Here is a 19,384-nt window from a genome sequence, read left to right on the forward strand (position 1 = left end):
TTTAGGAAAGTAGGAGGTATCATTTTTGTTTAAATAACCACTAGTTTTGGTACTAGATAATTTCATGTGGCATTTTCACGTGGCATTTTCACTACTTCGTTTTCATTTTATAATTTTTATTTATTTTTTAATTAAAATTTTTATTTTATTTTTTAGTTTTTTTGGCTGTGCCGCACGGCATGAGGGATCTTAGTTCCCTGACCAGGGATCAAACCTGTGCCCCCTGCAGTGGAAGCACCAAGTCCTAACCACTGGACCACCAGGGAATTCCCCATTTTGTAATTTTTTAACTTCTAGAAACCTATTCTGACTTTAAAACTGAGAAGCTTATTTTGCTTTTGGAAGAGAAATTTCAGGAATGTGGTTCTATTTACTGGGTTTGTGAGTTGATAAGCATTTAGAATTTGGTTACCATACTAATCTTTGTTACCAGAGAAAGTTTTTGGGTTTCACTGAGAATAAAAATTGGTTAAAATATTGTATTCACCTACTTTTCTACTGTAAACAATTATTGAGGCATGTCAGTTGGTGGAGCAAAATTATGGGGACTTTCTGCTATTAATAAGCCCTTTCCTCTTCTGGCAGATTTCATAGACCCTTTGGTAAATGCTTCTGCCATTTTATTACAATGGAACAACTTTCTCATAGGGAAAGCAGTGGTATGAAGGAGAGAAAGGGATGAGCTTCTTTAGTTCCAGTTCTTTTTTAAGATTGAGCCTCTTTTATCTTCAACTTTGTATAGCAAATTAAAATTTTATCAGAAGATTTTGACATTCTTTGTAGTCAGACATTATCACTGCTTGCAAGAAAATTTCCACCTTTACCAGCCTTGTAGCTATAGTGGCCGTGGGCACGGGATAGACAAGGGATAAAATATTGATACCTTCCCTCCCTCCCCATTTTGAAAGGATATGAGTAAATGGCCGCTGTCCTTCAATTTTGGTGGGAATGAAATCGATATAGCCTAGTGGCACTGTCTTATCAAGATTTAAAATATCTATATCGGGGCTCCCCTGGTGGCGCAGTGGTTGAGAGTTCACCTGCCGATGCAAGGGACGCGGGTTCGTGCCCTGGTCTGGGAGAATCCCACATGCCGCGGAGTGGCTGGGCCCGTGAGCCATGGCCACCGAGCCTGCGCATCCGGAGCCTGTGTTCCGCAACGGGAGAGGCCACAACAGTGAGAGGCCCGCGTACCGCAAAAAAAAAAAAAAATCTGTATCTTTTGATACATCAGAAATATTTTCACATGTACGCACAGATATGTATTAGAATGTCCATTATAGAATTCCTTTTTAAAAATTAGAAACAAATGCTGTCAATTGGGGAATGTTTAGATAATGGTGCACATCGTAGAATACAATGGTTAAATAAAATGAAGTATATCTGAATTTACTCACCAGAAAATATTTCTGTGACCTGTTATATAGGGGGAAAAGTACGTAAAATGATCCCATTTATGTAAAAATAAACACGGAAACATTAAAAAAAATCCTGTATTTGTATATGTGTAAGTAAATGCTTACAGAAAGATCTCAATAGGTACATATTAGACTACAAACCATCGTTCTCTGGGGGAGAGAGTAAGTTGCATGTATATATTTTGTAATTAAAAAATGATTTGGTGGGATGGGAGGAGTGCAAAGAGTTGGAAATGATTAGTTCGTTCTCTGATATTTAAAAATGGGCTGCGTAGACATTGGGTGTCTCAGAAAAAATTATTGCAGATGTTTGTAGAAGAACTAATTTGTACTCAGACCAGAGAAATCTGATATGTATTTTAAAACCATGTCCAGTTAACATCTGTGTTTCATAGACAGGCTATTTTATAAGATGAGAATGGGTCAAAGAAAAAATCTTTTTATGAACCTTTCATATAATTTTAAGTTTTTGCATCTTGTTCCTAATGGAAAGGAGGACAAAGTGAAATATTTTAGCTTCTGTAATTATTAAGAAAGTATGAATGAATGCCTGCTGTGTGCTTAGCACTGAATTCTGTGTGGAGACAGAAGTACATAGCAACCTCCCTTACTTAAAGGATTTTCAGTCTTTTGGGGGAGGTAACTAATCCATGAAACAACTAACAACATAAGACCAAATATAAGTAAATGCTAACGTATGATGAAAACAATGTGTGGCCATGAGTCCAGTTTATAGGGAGATCAATAAGGTCTTCATAGAATGGCCAGAGAAAGCTTCATGAACAAATATGCTGGACTCAGTATGGAATAGAAATGCATTCCATGAGCACAACAAGGACAGTCAAACAGCGTGGAGGCAAGAATGAACATATCATCCTTCTGTGTCAGGAGGAAACAAGCTCACTGGAGCAGAGTCGATGAAATTCACAAAAAATGATTACTTGATAAGGAGCCAACTGAGTTTGATTCTAGCTCTGCCATTAATTCACTTTGCATATCTTATGCTAAAGTCCGTGCTGAGTACTCTCAGATGGCTCTTACTGCTACTTCTTGGGTATCTTTCTTATCTCTTGTCTTTTTTTATCAGAATGGCTATCTAAAACTTCAAACTACCGTGCTCTGTTTTTCCACAACTTAGCTCATATCCTCACTGTATGGAGAAAACGAGCCTCACAGTGTAAAATGTCCAAACATCTTGGTCTACATTAGTATAAAACTTCTCCAAAATGTAAAATATTCATTGAATAAAAGGCTGGTATAAAGATATCACAGTTTTTAAAAGTAAAATGACTTTAGAATTATAGACTTTTTCTTTATCAAAAGGGTGTTTTAAAATTACAAAATTATAGAAAATTAGGGAAATTATAGACAAGTTGACAGAAAAAAATTTAATCTTCCATAATTCTATCATGCAGAGATAACTGTTAGGGTTTTTTTGGTGGTTGTTGTTTTTTTTCTTTGCGGTACCTGGGCCTCTCACTGCTGTGGCCTCTCCCGTTGTGGAGCACAGGCTCCGGACGCGCAGGCTCAGCGGCTATGGCTCACGGGCGTAGCTGCTCTGTGGCATGTGGGATCTTCCCGGACCGGGGCACGAACCCGTGTCCCCTGCATCGGCAGGCGGACTCTCAACCACTGCGCCACCAGGGAAGCCCTAACTGTTAGTTTTGATGTGTTTTTCCCCACTCTTTTTGCATGCATGTGTTTTTTACAATGTTGAGGTAATAAAAAGCATGTGATTTTGTTATCTGGCTTTTTTCATTTAATATCATAACTTAGTCTTTCACATCTTAAAGATTTTTGTAACATAATTTTAATAGGTACAGACTGTAACAGAATATAGAAATACCATAGAATAAAATCATGTTTTGAAGATCTGTTAGGTATCAGTCATTGTGCTAAGTATCTTACACACATTGTATTTAATCCCTTAGAGTGACCCTGTCGGATAGGTGGCATTATCCCCACTTTATGAGTGAGGAGATAGACTCTTGTTAAATAACTTGCCCAGGGTCACATAGATAATATAATATCCTTTGTTTTTTCTGTTACACTGTGGTGCCTTCAATTTAAATAATTATTCATCTATTCTTGAACATATAGGTTGTCCCCAATTTTTGCTATTAGAAATATGACTATAATTAACATACTTCATCATAAAGCAGATTATTTTTTGCCATCCCAACTTCTAAGTAACATTTGTATCAAATTCAATGTCACAGTGCAGTGACAACAATAGTAAATATTATTCTTGCCCTTATTTCTGATCTCTAAATTCTCTGGAGCTTTGAAAAGTGACCCAGCCCTCTGCTTGTTTGTTTTTTCTCCCCTTCCAAAATTGACACATCTCACTGGAGTGTCATCAGAAAGATGCTAGTGAAGCATCCTTAGTTAATTTAGAAAACAATTTAAAGGCAAATTTAACTTGTCTTTGCTAAGTGGTAGTTTTTATTGTTGCTTTTAAATTCAGTTTTCTGCCTGTTGGAATCTTAATTAATCATAAATAGCAAACTCTCGGCCCAGTTTCCAAGCACTGTTATAAGAAAGTAATATAAATGAGCATAGCATACCTCTGTAATAGTTCTAATTGCAGGAAGTGAAATGGTTGCTAAGGTTTTTTTCACATTATAGTTGGCTAGACTTACGGTATAGAATTATCATAGTATTTTTTAAAAATATTTATTTGGCTGCACCCTGTCTTCGTTGGGGCATGTGGGATCTTTAGTTGGGGCATGTGGGATCTTTAGTTGTGGCATGCAGGATCTAGTTCCCTGGCCAGGGATTGAACATGGACCCCCTGCACTGGGAGCACAGAGTCTTAACCACTGGACCACCAGGGAAGTCCCCAGAGTATTTTTTTTTTTTTTTTTTGCTGTACGTGGGCCTCTCACTGTTGTGGCCTCTCCCGTTGTGGGGCACAGGCTCCGGACGCGCAGGCTCAGTGGCCATGGCTCACGGGACCAGCTGCTCCACTGCATGTGGGATCTTCCCGGACCGGGGCACAAACCCGCATCCCCTGCATCGGCAGGCAGACTCTCAACCACTGCGCCACCAGGGAAGCCCTCCCCAGATTATTTTTGATAGCAATACTAGCTCTTGAAAATGTAAAGGGTAAAAATTAGCTCCATTTAGTTATTTCTTAGAATCTTGATCACTGTTTTCTTCAGCAAAAGGGAAGGATGCAAATGAGTATAACAGGATAAGGAATATGAGGCATGGTGACTGCCCTCCTAGGTTTTAAGGCTTAACTTATTCTATAGGCGAATATATATTTTCTGTAAATATTGGAGTAATGTTAGACATATCTAAGAAAGAAAATTATTCGTACAACAACTTTTTGAAAAATGGTCAAAGCAAAAAGAAAGAAATGGACAAACATCAGAAAGTTGCTGAAAGTTGAAAGGCATAAAAATATTTATCTCCAAAAAGTTAAGTGTGACACAGGCATCCACTTCTATATAGGCATACCTTGGAGACATTACAGATTCCATCTCAGACCAGCACAACAAAGTGAATATCACAATAAAGCATCACACAAATTTTTTGTTTCCCAGTGTATATAAAAGTTATGTTCATACAGTACTGTAGTCTATTAAGTGTGCAATAGCATTATGTCTAAAAAATGTACAAATCTTAATTTAAAATAGTTTATTGATAAAAAGTACTAACCATAATCTGAGCCTTAAGGGTCTTGCCTTGGTCCTCATGGCTGCTGACTGATCAGGGTGGTGGCTGCTGAAACTTGGGTGGATGTGGCAGTTTCTTAAATCAAACCACATAAAGTTTGCTGCATTGACTGACTTTTCCTTTCATGCAGCATGTAATGGTATGTAATACCATTTTACCCACAATAGAGCTTCTTTCAGAATTGGAGTCAGTTCTGTCAAACCCCTGCCGCTGCTTTATCAATGAAAGCTTATGTAATATTCTAAATACTTTGTTGTCATTTCAACAGTCTTCACAGCATCTTTACCAGTAGAGTAGGTTCCACCTCCAGAAACCACTTTCTTTGTTCATCTATAAGAAGCAGTGCCTCATCTGTTAAAAGCCTTATCATAAGATTGCAGCAATTCAGTCACATCTTCAGGCTCCACTTCTAATTCCAGAAGTCTAGAGAGTCAGCCTGTCTGAAGCTTTGAAGCCAAGCATTGACTTCTCCTCTATAGCTGTGAAAGTTCTAAATGGCATCTTCAGTATAAGGCTGTTTTGTCTACATTGAAAACCTTGTTTAATGTAGCCGCCTTCATTAGTTATCTTAGCTGCATCTTCTGGATGACTTGCTACAACTTCTACATTAGCACTTGCTGGTTCACCTTGTACTTTTTTTTTTTTTTTTTTTTTTTGCGGTATGTGGGTCTGTCACTGTTGTGGCCTCTCCCGTTGCGGAGCACAGGCTCCAGATGCGCAGGCTCAGCGGCAATGGCTCATGGGCCCAGCCGCTCCGTGGCACGTGGGATCTTCCCGGACCGGGGCACGAACCTCCGTCCCCTGCATCGGCAGGCGGACCCTCAACCACTGCGCCACCAGGGAAGCCCACCATGTACTTTTATGTATGGAGAGCCATCTCTTTTCTTAAACCTCATGAACCAACCTCAGTTAGCTTCTAACTTTTCTTCTGCAGCTTTATCACCTCTCTCAGCCTTCATAGAATTGAACAGAGTTAGGGCCTTGCTCTGAATTAGGCTTTGGCTTAAGGGAATGTAGTGGCTGGTTTGATCTTCTATCTGGACCACTAAAACATTCTTTACCTCAGCAATAAGGCTGTTTTCCTTTTCTATCATTCACGTGTTCACTACAGTAGCTCTTTTAATCTCCTTCAAGAACTTTTCCTTTGCATTCGCAACTTGGCTGACTGGCGCAAGAGGCCTAGCTTTCAACCTAGCTGTCCACATGCCTTTCTCACTAAGCTTAATCATTTCTAGCTTTTTATTTAAAGTGAAAGACATGCGACTCTAACTTTCACTTGGTTAGAGGTCACTGTAGGGTTATTATTGGCCAAATTTCAATATTGTTGTATCTTAGGGGAGAGGGAGAGAGACAGGGAAGCAGCTGGTAAGTGGAGCAGACAGAATACACACAGCATTTATCAATTTAAGTTCACCGTCTTAAATGGGTGCAGTTTGTGGCACCCCAAAACAATTATACTAGTAACATCAAAGACCACTGGTCAGGCTTCCCTGGTGGCGCAGTGGTTGAAAGTCCACCTGCCGATGCAGGGGACACGGGTTCGTGCCCCGGTCCAGGAGGATCCCACATGCCACGGAGTGGCTGGGCCCGTGAGCCATGGCCGCTGGGCTTGCGCGTCCGGAGCCTGTGCTCCGCAATGGGAGAGGCCACGGCAGTAAGAGGCCCGTGTACCGCAAAAACAAAAACAAAAACAAAGATCACTGGTCATAGATCACCATAACAAGTATAATAATAATGGAAAAGTTTGAAATATAGCAAGAATTACTAAAATGGGACACAGAGACATTAAGTGAGCAAATGATGTTGGAAAATGGCACCAATAGACTTGTTCAATGCACGGTTGCCACAGACCTTCAATACATAAAGTTGCAGTATCTGTGAAGCACAATAAAGTAAAGTACAGTAAAATGAAGTATGCCTGTAATTTCTAATACTGGTGATACTGTTTAATTTAAAACTAGAGGCTACATTTAACATTTTAACCTAGCCCAACTAAAAATGTTATAGCAACAATTGCAATGTGGAATCAGAAAAGAAATTAACCAGTCATGGCAAAGAAATACATTGAACTAAATTCTCATTACTCTTATCTTTTTTGCTATCAAAATGAACTTATTTTCTGATGTATATTTGGGAAATTAAATTTGATTTAAACCTTCTATGATAGCAGATATCATCATATTCATCCATGTAGCTTACATGTAGCTTGCCATGGGTCTTAGCAATAAAAGTAGAAAATGTCTATTTTTATGCTTTGCTTATTTTAGTTATTCAATAGTGGCTAATATGCTCAAGCTGGATATGTTTAGGTAATAAGAGAGACTATAACTTTCACTTTTGTTTGTAAAAAATTACTTAGAGAAATTTTTTTACCATCAGGTCAACTTTTTAGAGAAATTTTGGAATGTTTATATTTAGATTCATGGAAAATATCGAACCTTTCTGATCTCACAAAATAGTTGTGCATCTTATATTTTAAATAATACCATTTTAGAAATTTGAAAATTTTTTCTTCAAAATTACATGTACATTTTTATATATAGCCACTTGTTCTATATTGGATCACCATCGCATAGATACAAATGGGATTAACTATTATAAATTTAAAATATTTACTACTTGATGTTTTACTAATTGATGTTATTCAATTAGGCCTTATCTAAAGGTTATTTTTTTATTAAAGTATGACAATACTTTCCAATAATTGATTTTAAAAATTGACTTATAGCTGTGTATTTCATTATTTCTCTAAGAGGGCACGAAAGTGGTTTCAGTTTCATCCTAATTGATAGAGTGTAGTGTGCAGTTTCTTGGTACAAAAAGTTAAGGATCTTGCTGAAATAGTGCTTCAAAGTAATTCATAAATACTGGTTGATAGCCTGGGACAGTGACAGGCTCATCGCATTAAAAGAAATTCCCTTTTTTTGTGTGTTCACAGGAAACCTGTCCAGTTTAAGTCGTCTTGGTCTGAGATATAACAGACTGTCAGCAATACCCAGATCATTGGCAAAATGCAGTGCACTTGAAGAATTAAATTTAGAGAACAATAACATTTCTACTTTACCAGAGGTAAGAAGTGGATTACGGTAAACTCTTGAAACAAGCCTGCAAGATAATGAAGGGAAAACTAGTCAGTCTTTACAGCTGGGTAAATAATATGATGATTGAAATTGCTTAAATAATGGGTATGCTATGGACATATAGCCCACCACTAAGATAAAAATTCCGAAAAAGAAAGAGTAGATATGATTATAGGAACAGAAAGGAAGGTGGAAAATCAGTGTTCTACTTTCCGCTTTAGTACCATGTAAATCTTTCTCATGTCATTTGGGACTTGACAATAAAAGCCATTGAGGAGAGGTTGTATAGCTGGTTTTAAAACTCAGCTACCCCACCCAGTTCAGTAATAAAAGAAAAAAGATATTGTAGAAAGATGATAAAGGAATGACTATATAGAATACACTACTTATTATCCAGATTAATATGAGCTGCAACATGCCTGTGACCCAAATTATTGCCCTGCTTATACAATAACATTAAAGCCTGTTTAGCAATACCAGTCACCAGAATCTGCTATTTTTTTAACACATTATTTTAAATTTGGGTTTTGTTGGTTCTGTTAGAAAAATATTTTCACTTTTGCATAGAGATTAATTGGGCAAGATGGAATATTCTTTTTTAAATTGTTTTTCTCAACTTTATTATTTTTTACTCTTGCCATTTCTTCTTTTGCTACCTGCTGTTTTAGCATACCCAACAACTAGTAAGTTTGCTTGTAGTTATTCAAGCATAATATCTTACTGTAGTATTCTAACAAGCAAAAGAATGGAATTGTGGAGTTATGGATTGATTGAACTTTGCAAAGTCTTTTTTCTCTAATAATTAAAACTATATAAGTGGCCCTATTATGTTTAGATTATTACTAATTTTCCCATCTGTGTGTGTGTGTGTGTGTGTGTGTGTGTGTGTGTGTGTGTATTTGAATTAAGAATAAAGGTGCTTTGGATGAATGTTTTTCAGATATATGCTTTGATTTATAATGAACAATTTGAGTAGGTGAGGCTCTAGGTTTGTAGCAATTACTTTATCAAATAAATTTATTTAATTAATTTGTTTCTTAGGCATACAGAAATAAAGTAGCACCTATTAATTTGGTTCCTATTAATCTAGATGCTTGCGTTTTCAGAAAAAACTTGGTCAGAGTACAAAAATGAGTTTCCCAGGATTGTAGTTTCTAGTCTGGACCAGTTCACTAAAACTACTATGACAGCATATCACCTGTGGCAAAAGAGTACTATTGTTAGTAGTAGTTTAAGTGGGATAAGGATTAGAATCCACAGATTGTAGATATCGCCCTGACAGCTAGACTGTTTGGATTTTTTAATTTCTGTGATGGTGGTAATTTACAGTGATCAGAATGGGTGAGGTTCTACTGTTTAATGTCATCCTCTTTTTAACAGTAATTCATATCCATAATAAGGGAAATAATTAGCATATTAATTAGACCTTGTTGGGATTTTTTTAGGATGTGATTTGTGAGCTTAAGTAAGACTGACTGCTTTTACAATGTCAATATGCCTAAATATAAAGACTGGGTGTATATCAAGTTTCACCAAGTGAGAAATTTTAATATTTATTTATATATCCAGTCTTATTGTTACTGAAGGGAAACATAATTATTGGAAACCTCTTAGGATAAAGACACGTGCTAAGTATATAATATTTTGTTGCTGAAATAAGTTAGGATTTATTTTTGATAAGAGAATTATAAAGAAGACAGCTCTCTTCAGTCTGGCTGTGGAAGAAAGGGTGTATGTGTATTTAAACAGGCCTGTTTTCAGATAGAGAAGCTATGGGGGAAATCCTTGATTGGCCTTGTTCAAATATTGGAAAATATTGTTTTATTTAAAAGTAGTCTGTGTGCTTTGGAAGTAGTGTATTCTTAATGCAAATGTGTAATTATGTGCGTTTATAATCACAATAAGAAAAATAATAAAATCCATTAAACAGCACTTAGACGTTCAAGCTGGCAAGAAAAATCAGGAAAGTGGTTTTCACTGGGGGCGCATTATATTGCTGAAATCAGAGCTGGCAAAATGACTACTTTTCCATTTGAAGACTGTCTGAAAATGGACTAGTTTTAATGTAGACATAAACACAAAAGGAGAAAGAACTTAATGAATTTAAGCACATATACTCAAGGCATAAGGCTAGGAGCTCTACATGTATTATTCCATTTACATCTTCACTATAATCCTACTAGTTATTGGGGTAGTCTCATCAAATAGGGAAATAAGACTTAAGAGAAGTCATGTTTTTGGCCAAATTTGTCACGCTTAAATATTTTTTCTGGAAATATGGTGAGAGATATATTATCTAATTAATTCACCAAAGATCACAAGGCTGGTAAGTAGAAGATGTGAGATGGGAACCCAGATGTGCCTGACTCTAAAGCAATGATAAGCAACCCCAAAGCTTCATAGCATGACCTAAGAATGGAAAGGTTGGAGAGCTGCATTCTTGTTGCCCCTTTTCAAATATCCTCAGGTGTTAACATTTTTTCATAAAAGAATATCAATTCAATAAAGTAAGTCAGCTCTAAGAATAATAAAAATAACATTTTTGCCATGAGACTCAATAGGACTCCTTTATTTACAGTGAAGTAGGATGTAGACATTTTCCCTGAATTGACTGCCATGAAAGTTTTCTCTTTCTCTATTCTTTCTTTTTTCTGTGTATAGCAATTGACAGATGTTGAGTAGCTTATTCATGTTCATCATAAAGGACAAGTTTCAGTTCACTAATTATAACTTCAATTATATAGTTATTTTTTTCCTTCAGTGGGCCTTGCAAATCACAGCTGACACTTCAGGTACTAAGTCTTCAGTTTCCTCATGGTGGATAGCCAAAATTAGAACATTATTTAAAACACACACCTCACAATGTTTGTTTTCTCCTTGCTTGGGCCTTTACATCAATCCAGAATATTTTCTTCTGCTTCTCTGAGTATTTAAAATTTTTTTTCATCCTTTAAGATCTGGCACACTCTCAGACTCTCAGCCTTCTTCTTGCTTTTCTGGTTATTCCAGTATCCTTTTCTTTGAATTTAAATAAAGAAGTGACTTAAAATTTGAGCACTTATTATAATGCGAGGTATTGTAAAGCTGTTTATATATTTTTATTTCTTTAAAAAAACTCTATTATAGCCTATAAAATAAGGCATCATCATTTTACAAATGAATAAAACTAGTGTTCAGAGAAATAACTTGCCCAAAGTTACAAGCTACTAAAAGATAGGGCCAGGATATAAAACTACTTTATAGCCTGCACCAGTGTTTCTCAGACATTAATGAGCATACAGATTACCTGGGAATCTTAAGACTCATATTATGATTCTGTAGGAGTGGGGCCTAAGAGTCCTCATTTCTAGCATGCTCTCAGGGGATTCTGATGCTGCTCTTCCTTGAGCCAGACTTTGAATAGCAAGAGCCTATTCTGTATACTTTATTACTGATTATATACAGTTATATATTATTTTCTTTTTCCTATCTGTGTGCTTTATTTCTCTAAGTGGGATTTAGTCTTCTTAATGGCAGAGACTCTTTTATAACACCTAGCACTGTGGTTACATGGTGGGAGACTGAAGTAAGAGGGAATATGGGGTTATATGCTAAGTAAATACTTGTTTGGTAGATGTATATTCCCTCAGAAATTTACTGTATGGAAAAGCAATATATAATATGAGGAAGTATATTATCTTCTGAATTTAATATTCCTAAAAGGAACATTTAAATTACTGAATGACACATTACTCTGTGCTAAGCATTATATTAACCTTAGTAATAATTTAGAGATAGGTACTTAACTAAGACCTGGATAGGATTGATCACATAGCAGGTGGCAGAGTCAGGACTCAGACCCAGGACTGTCTGATACCAATGTTTCCGCTTTTATAGAGGTCTAAAACTAGCCACTCATGAAACACCTCTTACCCACAGATATATTTTCTTTACCCTGTAGACTGTTTTAAATAAATTAAAGCCAAAGAATAAAAATCAAGAGATTTAATATAAGTAAATGAATTTCCTGTTTCTTTGTAAAGTCTGGAAATCTGACTACATTGGCTCCACATTCCTGCAAGGCAACAGTTAGCTAGAGCTGAGTAGTGAGTGACTTTCCTCTAGGTGATGCATCACAGAACCGGTCCAACCGGTCTCTGTCATTTGTTACCTGCAAGGCCCTTTGAGGCATTTGTTTGGGACTGCTGCTCTGTACTCTAACAGAATAAGTCTTGTTACAGTTCTAATTCTTATGTTTATTTCATTTTTTTTACAGAGTCTTTTATCGAGTCTTGTGAAACTCAATAGTTTGACCTTAGCTAGAAACTGCTTCCAGTTATATCCAGTAGGTGGTCCATCTCAGTTTTCCACCATCTATTCCCTCAACATGGAACACAATCGAATCAACAAAATCCCATTCGGAATTTTCTCCAGAGCAAAAGTATTAAGTAAGCTGAATATGAAGGTAAGCCTCTATTTGTATTAGGGGAAAATAACTACTATGACTAGTACTTCTAATATTTATGGTTTATCAGAATGGGTACTTGTTTCTTGCTGATGGGAATCTAAACTGATAATAAGGATACTTCAGGACAATTTGTGTTAGACAACAAATAGCTTAGAACCATGCAATATCCTTAGCAGTTTGAATAATCATGAATATCCATAAAGCATAGTTGTAGGGATATTTATTGCAGAGCTTTCCATTTAACTGGTACCAACTTATTGAAATTAATAGGGATTTCATTTCTTAAAAGTACTATATCTTCAGTGAAATAATATGAAGCAATTACAAATAATACTCTAGTTTAGAAGAATATTAAATACCAGTTGAAATACTCTCAATTTATTAAGTAGGAAAAAGTTAAGCATGTAAAGATTCTCTTTGTACACATTGTTTTGAAAAGCTGTTGTTAATGTGTTCAATTATATATTAAATATCTATAGATTTATATGCATACATATAGCCAGTGTTTACTAAAATATAGTTTATCTTTGAATATCAGAATTATTTGTGGGTGATCTCTTTTTTTTTTTATCTTTTTTATTGAGGTATAATTGACCTCTAACATTATATTAGTTTCAGATGTACAGCATAATGATTCAGTATTTGTATATACTGTTAAATGATCACCGCAGTAGGTCTAGTTAAAATCCATCACCATACATAGTTACAGAATTTTTTTTTCTTGTGATGAGAACTTTTAAGATTTACTCTCTCGTCAACTTTCAAATATGCAATACAATATTATTAACTATAATCACCATGCTGTACTTTTGACTCTCTTCATCCATTTCATCTACCCTCTACCCCCTGCCTCTTGCAACCACCAATATGTTCTTTTTCTCTCTGAGCTTGGTTTTTGTTATTGCTGTTGCTTGTTTTTTTTGGATTCCACATATAAGTGAGATCATATGGTATTTTTCTTTCTTTGTCTGACTTATTTCATTTAGCATAATGCCTTCAAAGTCCATCCATGTCCTCACAAATAACAAGGTTTTTATACTTTTTTATGACTGGATAGTATTCCATTGAATATATATACCACATCTTCTTTATCCATTGATTCATTGGTGGACACTTAGGTTGTTTCCGTATCTTGGCTGTTGTAAATAATGTTGCAATGAACATAAAGGTGCATATTTCTTTTTGAGTTAGTGTTTTTGTTTTCTTTGGGTAAATACATTGGAGTAGAAATGCTGGATCATATGGTAATTCTCTTTTTAATTTTTTGAGGAACCTCCATACTGTTTTCCTTTGGGACTGCACCGATTTACATTCCCACCAACAGTGCAGAAGGATTCCTTTTTCTCCACATTCTCACCAACACTTGTTATTTCTTGTCTTTTTGATAATAGCCATTCTGACAGCAGTGAAGTGATATCTCATTATGGTTTTGATTTGCATTTCCCTGATAATTAGTGATATTGAGTACATTTTCATGTATCTGTTGGCCATCTGTATGTCTTCTTTGGAAAAATATCTATTCAGATCCTGTGCTCATTTTTTAATTGGATTGTTTGGGGGTTTGTTTGCTGTTGAGTTGTATGAGTTCTTTATATATTTTGGATATTAATCCCTTGTCAGATAGGTGATTTGCAAATATTTTTTCCTAACGGGTGGTTTTTAGTTTCTTTTTACTTGTCTGTATTCTCTACAGTGAATGAATTTCACATTTGTAATAAGAAAAAGGAATTTTATTGCAAAAGGAGGAAAGAAATGAAAAATGATTTGTCCAGTGATTTAATTTGTAGTGAACAAACTTTAGGCCCACAGGTAATAATAACTGGCCACATAAGTAATTCATGGCTGAGGTAGGAATCCAGGAAGCGTAGATTTCCTGCTTTCAGGTTTAGCGTTCTTTATATTGTATCATACTACATCCTTTTGTCTTTGAACCATTTCAGAATAATTGTGGTTCTTTAAACTACAGTCTAATTGTATAATTTTTAATTCTGTGTATACTTCTTCATAAGTATATGTATCTTTTATAATTGTTTGGAAGTATATAATAAGTGAACCAGTGGAAGTTCAAAATAGTCTTATAATCTTAAACAAGTAAAATGTACTGTTAACTAGTCTGGTTATATGAGGTTTACCAGTGGTAATGGCGTTAGTTCTGAATGTTCAATTTGTAATACGAGGCTTAGACAGCAGTCCAGGTATTCATTTGGTTAAACATTTTCTTTAAAATAAATTTATTCATTTATCTATTTTTGGCTGCATTGGGTCTTCGTTGCTGCACACGGACTTTCTCTAGTTGCGGCGAGCGGGGGCTACTCTTTGATATTGTGCACAGGCTTCTTATTGCAGTGGCTTCTCTTGTTGTGGAGCACGGGCTCTAGGCACACAGGCTTCAGTAGTTGTGGTTCACAGGCTCTAGAGCACACGCTCAGTAGTTGTGGCACATGGGCTTAGTTGCTCCATGGCATGTGGGATCTTCCCGGACCAGGGCTCGAACCCTTGTCCACTGCATTGGCAGGTGGATTCTTAACCACTGCGCCACCAGGGAAGTCCCATTTGGTTAAACATTTTTATGGATGTTATGTTATTGTAATATGTTAGCTTGGAAAAGCTTGCTGTTTTCAGTGAAATGATAAAAAAAATTTGCATAGAGCTTTGAAATTAATTTTTCTTCAAAATCGAGACAAATGGTTAACAGAACTTTTTCTTGAAAGAAGTCAGAATGATGCCTGACATTCTCCTCCTCACATAAACATCAGTAGTAAATTTTTTTAATGAAAATGCTTTATCGTGCTAATAACTATCAGTAGTTTGGGCATAGGTAGATAAGAAGTTTAAATAGGTAATAAGTTTAAATATTATAATAAAAGAAAAACTTGGCTTTCAAATGGATGTTTGCTACTTGGGATTTCTCTTACGGATGATTTTGTGTAAAATGAGATCAGTAATTAATGTACATTGCAGAAAAAATTTTAAATACAGATGAACAAAAAGGACATAAAATTTTAAAATTCCACTGCTGTTAATAAATTGGCATATATCATTGATACCCAACTGGGACAGGGAATACTGATGGTCCCATCTCAGTACCAAAATACCCTGAGCACACAACAGTGTGGTAAGAGTTGTTTTATAAGTGAATATGAGGAAGCGGGGAAAAAAAACTAATGAATCACTGGCATGTATTTCACTATATTTTCTGTGTATAGCTATATCTAATTTTTAAATAAAATTAGAATCACAGTGTTTCATCATTTGTTTTTATTATTTAATGATAAGTATGTTTTTACCATCTATTCGTATGGATTTTTAAAGTAAAATCATGGAGACTTAGTGTTTTAATGATTTAATTTGCTTTCTTATTACAACTTTTTTCCTCTCCTACTTTATTGTTCAGCATCTCTAGAATTGCTGAGCTTATCTGGATTCCTTGTGGGCTATAGTTAGATATGTCTTCTTCCATTGTGCTCATGAACATTCAGATTTTATTCAGTGATTTCTATACATTACTGTGAAGTGAGAAAAACATTATATTTATCACTGGGACCTTTGAAATCTCAAGTGTTCATCTGTATAGTGTATTCTTCCATATCCAACACAGATAATCGCATAGAGAACAAACTTCTAGTTTAGACTTAAAAATAAAAACCTAATTACTGTTTGAAAAACTTTGGAGGCTTAGAGTTTTTGTTCCTTTTCTTTTCTTTCTATTGGGTGGGCCAGAAGGTTCGTTCGGTTTTTTCCGTAAGATGGCTCTAGTAGCACTTAGTTGTCTTTAACTTCATTCAAAACAATTTTGTTAGATTGTATGTGACAGCTGTCATATCAGTGTGCATTTAAAAAAAGACTTACCAAAAGACTTGGTGAATTTTTGTGTAGCCATTTTAATATTGAAGAATAAGAAGAATATTGAAAAAAGCAACATTTTTGGCATATTATGCTTTATTATTTCAAGAAAGGTAAAAATGCAACTGAAATATAAAAAGAAGATTTGTTCAGTGTATGGAGAAGGTGCTGTGACTGATCGAACGTGTCAAAAGTGGTTTGCGAAGTTTCATGCTGGAGATTTCTCGCTGGACGATGCTCCACGGTCAGGTAGACCAGTTGAAGTTGATAACGATCAAATTGAAACAATAATTGAGAACAATGAACATTATATTATGCGGGAGATAGCCGACATACTCAGAATATCCAAATCAAGCATTGAAAATAATTTACACCAGCTTGGTTATGTTAATCGCTTTGATGTTTGGGTTCCACATAAGTTAGGCGAAAAAACCTTCTTGACCATATTTCCACATGCGATTCTCTACTGAAACGTAATGAAAATGTTCCCTTTTTAAAACAAATTGTGATGGGCGATGAAAAGTGGATAGTGTACAGTAATGTGGAATGGAAGAGATCATGGGGCAAACAGAATGAACCACCACCAACCACACCAAAGGCTGGTCTTCATCCAAAGAAGATGATGTTGTGTATATGGTGGGATTGGAAGGGAGTCCTCTATTATGAGCTCCTTCTGGAAAACCAAATGATTAATTCCAACAAGTACTGCTCGCAGCTAGACCCACTGAAAGCGGCACCTGACGAAAAGCGTCTAGAATTAGTCAACAGAAAACGCATAATCTTCCATCAGGATAACGCAGGACTGCGTGTTTCTTTGATGACCAGGCAAAAGCTGTTACAGCTTGGCTGGGAAGTTCTGATTAATCTGCTGTATTCACCAGACATTGCACCTTTGGGTTTCCATTTATTTCGGTCTTTACAGAATTCTCTTAATGGGAAAATTTTCAATTCCCTGGAAGACTGTAAAAGGCACCTGGACCAGTTCTTTGCTCAAAAACATAAAAAGTTTTGGGAAGATGGAATTATGAAGTTGCCTGAAAAATGGCAGAACGTAGTGGAACAAAAGGGTGAATACGTTGTTCAATAAAGTTCTTGGTGAAAATGAAAAAAATGTGTCCTTTATTTTTACTTAGAAAACCAAAGGTGCTTTTTGGCCCATCCAATATATTTAGACATCAAAAAAGAGAATGACTTTTTCTGTTTAAGAATTCTCTTTCTGTAGGGAGGTACATATGGTGCTTTGTTTTTGTGGTTTTACCTTGAATGCTTCTTTTTGTCTTTGTCAGGACAATCAGTTGACATCACTTCCCTTGGATTTTGGAACTTGGACCAGTATGGTAGAATTGAATTTAGCTACAAATCAGCTCACGAAGATCCCTGAGGATGTGTCTGGTCTTGTTTCTCTTGAGGTGAGTATAAAAGAGCATCTAGAACTCCTTAGACTCTTCCACAGTTTTCTCACTTGTGAAGTTTCCAGTTAAACAATTTCTAAGTGGGTGAAGATCATAATTACCGGGATTGGCCAAAAAGTTCGTTCGGGTTTTTCTGTAAGATGGTACGGAAAAACCCGAACGAACCTTTTGGCCAACCCAATAAAAATGTTAGTGCTCTCGGGACTTCCCTGGCAGTCCAGTGGTTACAACCATGTGCTTCCAATGCAGGGGGCATGGGTTCCATCCCTGGTCTGGAAATAAGATCCCACGTGCCATGCAGCATGGCCATAAATAAATAGATAAAGTCCAGATTTAATCAGTTAAGAAAAAGAAAAGAAAAAAAAAATGTTAGTGCTCTCTTAAACATGCAGCCCTATTAGGATGATGAAATGTTGACTTAATCTGGGCTCAGCGCTTTTGAATTACTCTTGCCCACTGAAAGTTGGTAGGTTTGAATGCTGTAAAGTATCTTTGAAAGAAAGGGTCTTTAAAACTTAGCATCTTTTAGAACATATTTTTTTCTTAGCTCTGTTTAAGAATGTTGCACCATTGTCCTCTAAAATAATTATGGGGTCCTCAGATGGGAATTCAGAACCCTTCATGTAATTCTGACCTACTTTTCCATCCTGAATACCCACCTCCTTTTTTATTTACTAAGTTGATTATTTTCTTTGTTGGCAGTGTGTGCATATTTCTAGCTCTGTACCTTTAGTCTTATTGTTCCCAATATCTAGTATGCTCTCTTCTCATCCCCATAAATTTTTCTTTTAAAATTATTTCTCATAATTAAAGATCCATCTTCCTGTCGCCTCCTCAGTCAAGGATGATTTCTCCTGCCTCTAAGTTACTAACATTTTCACCCTTTGATGAAAAAGTTTACTAATAGTAAATAAGCATTTCTAAAAATGTCCTCTGTATTCATGTTTTTAAAAAATCTAATTTCTCTATTATTATTGTATTTAGTAAGGTGAAATAGTATGGTGTAGTGGTTAATAGCAGGAGCTTTGAAGCCGAACAGATCTGGGTACAGTTCCACTTTAACTCTATTTATGGATTTAACATGCCCAAGCTTCAGTTTCCTCAGCTGTGAAATGGGGATGATAGTATTCTCCTCATAAAGTTTTAGTTAGGATTAAATGCAATAATGCACATTTCTTATTTAGTATAGTGCAATGCAAATAGTAAACTCAATAAATGATAGCTCAATAAATGATATCATTTCTTGGTCTTACTGAATATGTTTACTTCATTATGTGTAGTATAACTTTGGGAGAAATAAGTGGGCATAAAAAATTAGCCAGAACTTTATATAGATCTTTTCATTTAGTGCTCTTTTCACTATCCCTGTACCCAGTATTGTTTCCCCACCTAACCCTCCCCCATTGTAATAACCTCTCTGAGAATAAGGACTGTTATCTTCTTCAACCTTTTTTTTTCCTTCTTCAGGATATTTCAGGATGCCTTGCAATGTAATAAATT

The 19,384-nt window shown here is 35.8% G+C and overlaps 1 protein-coding gene across 3 annotated transcripts in view; it reads left to right on the forward strand.

The window, feature by feature from the left end:
• Window positions 1-19,384, forward strand: part of SHOC2 (SHOC2 leucine rich repeat scaffold protein) — a 112,564-nt gene that overhangs the window by 88,574 nt on the left and 4,606 nt on the right. For all 3 annotated transcript variants that reach the window (XM_029245792.1, XM_029245794.1, XM_029245793.1), the window contains 3 exons: window positions 8,041-8,171; window positions 12,438-12,626; window positions 17,759-17,881. In XM_029245792.1, the coding sequence (XP_029101625.1) occupies window positions 8,041-8,171; window positions 12,438-12,626; window positions 17,759-17,881 (443 nt within the window). The remainder of the gene's footprint in view (window positions 1-8,040; window positions 8,172-12,437; window positions 12,627-17,758; window positions 17,882-19,384) is intronic.

Source organism: Monodon monoceros, unplaced genomic scaffold, assembly GCF_005190385.1.
Source record: "Monodon monoceros isolate NGI ecotype Baffin Bay Population unplaced genomic scaffold, NGI_Narwhal_1 Super_Scaffold_4, whole genome shotgun sequence".
Lineage (NCBI taxonomy): Eukaryota > Metazoa > Chordata > Mammalia > Artiodactyla > Monodontidae > Monodon > Monodon monoceros.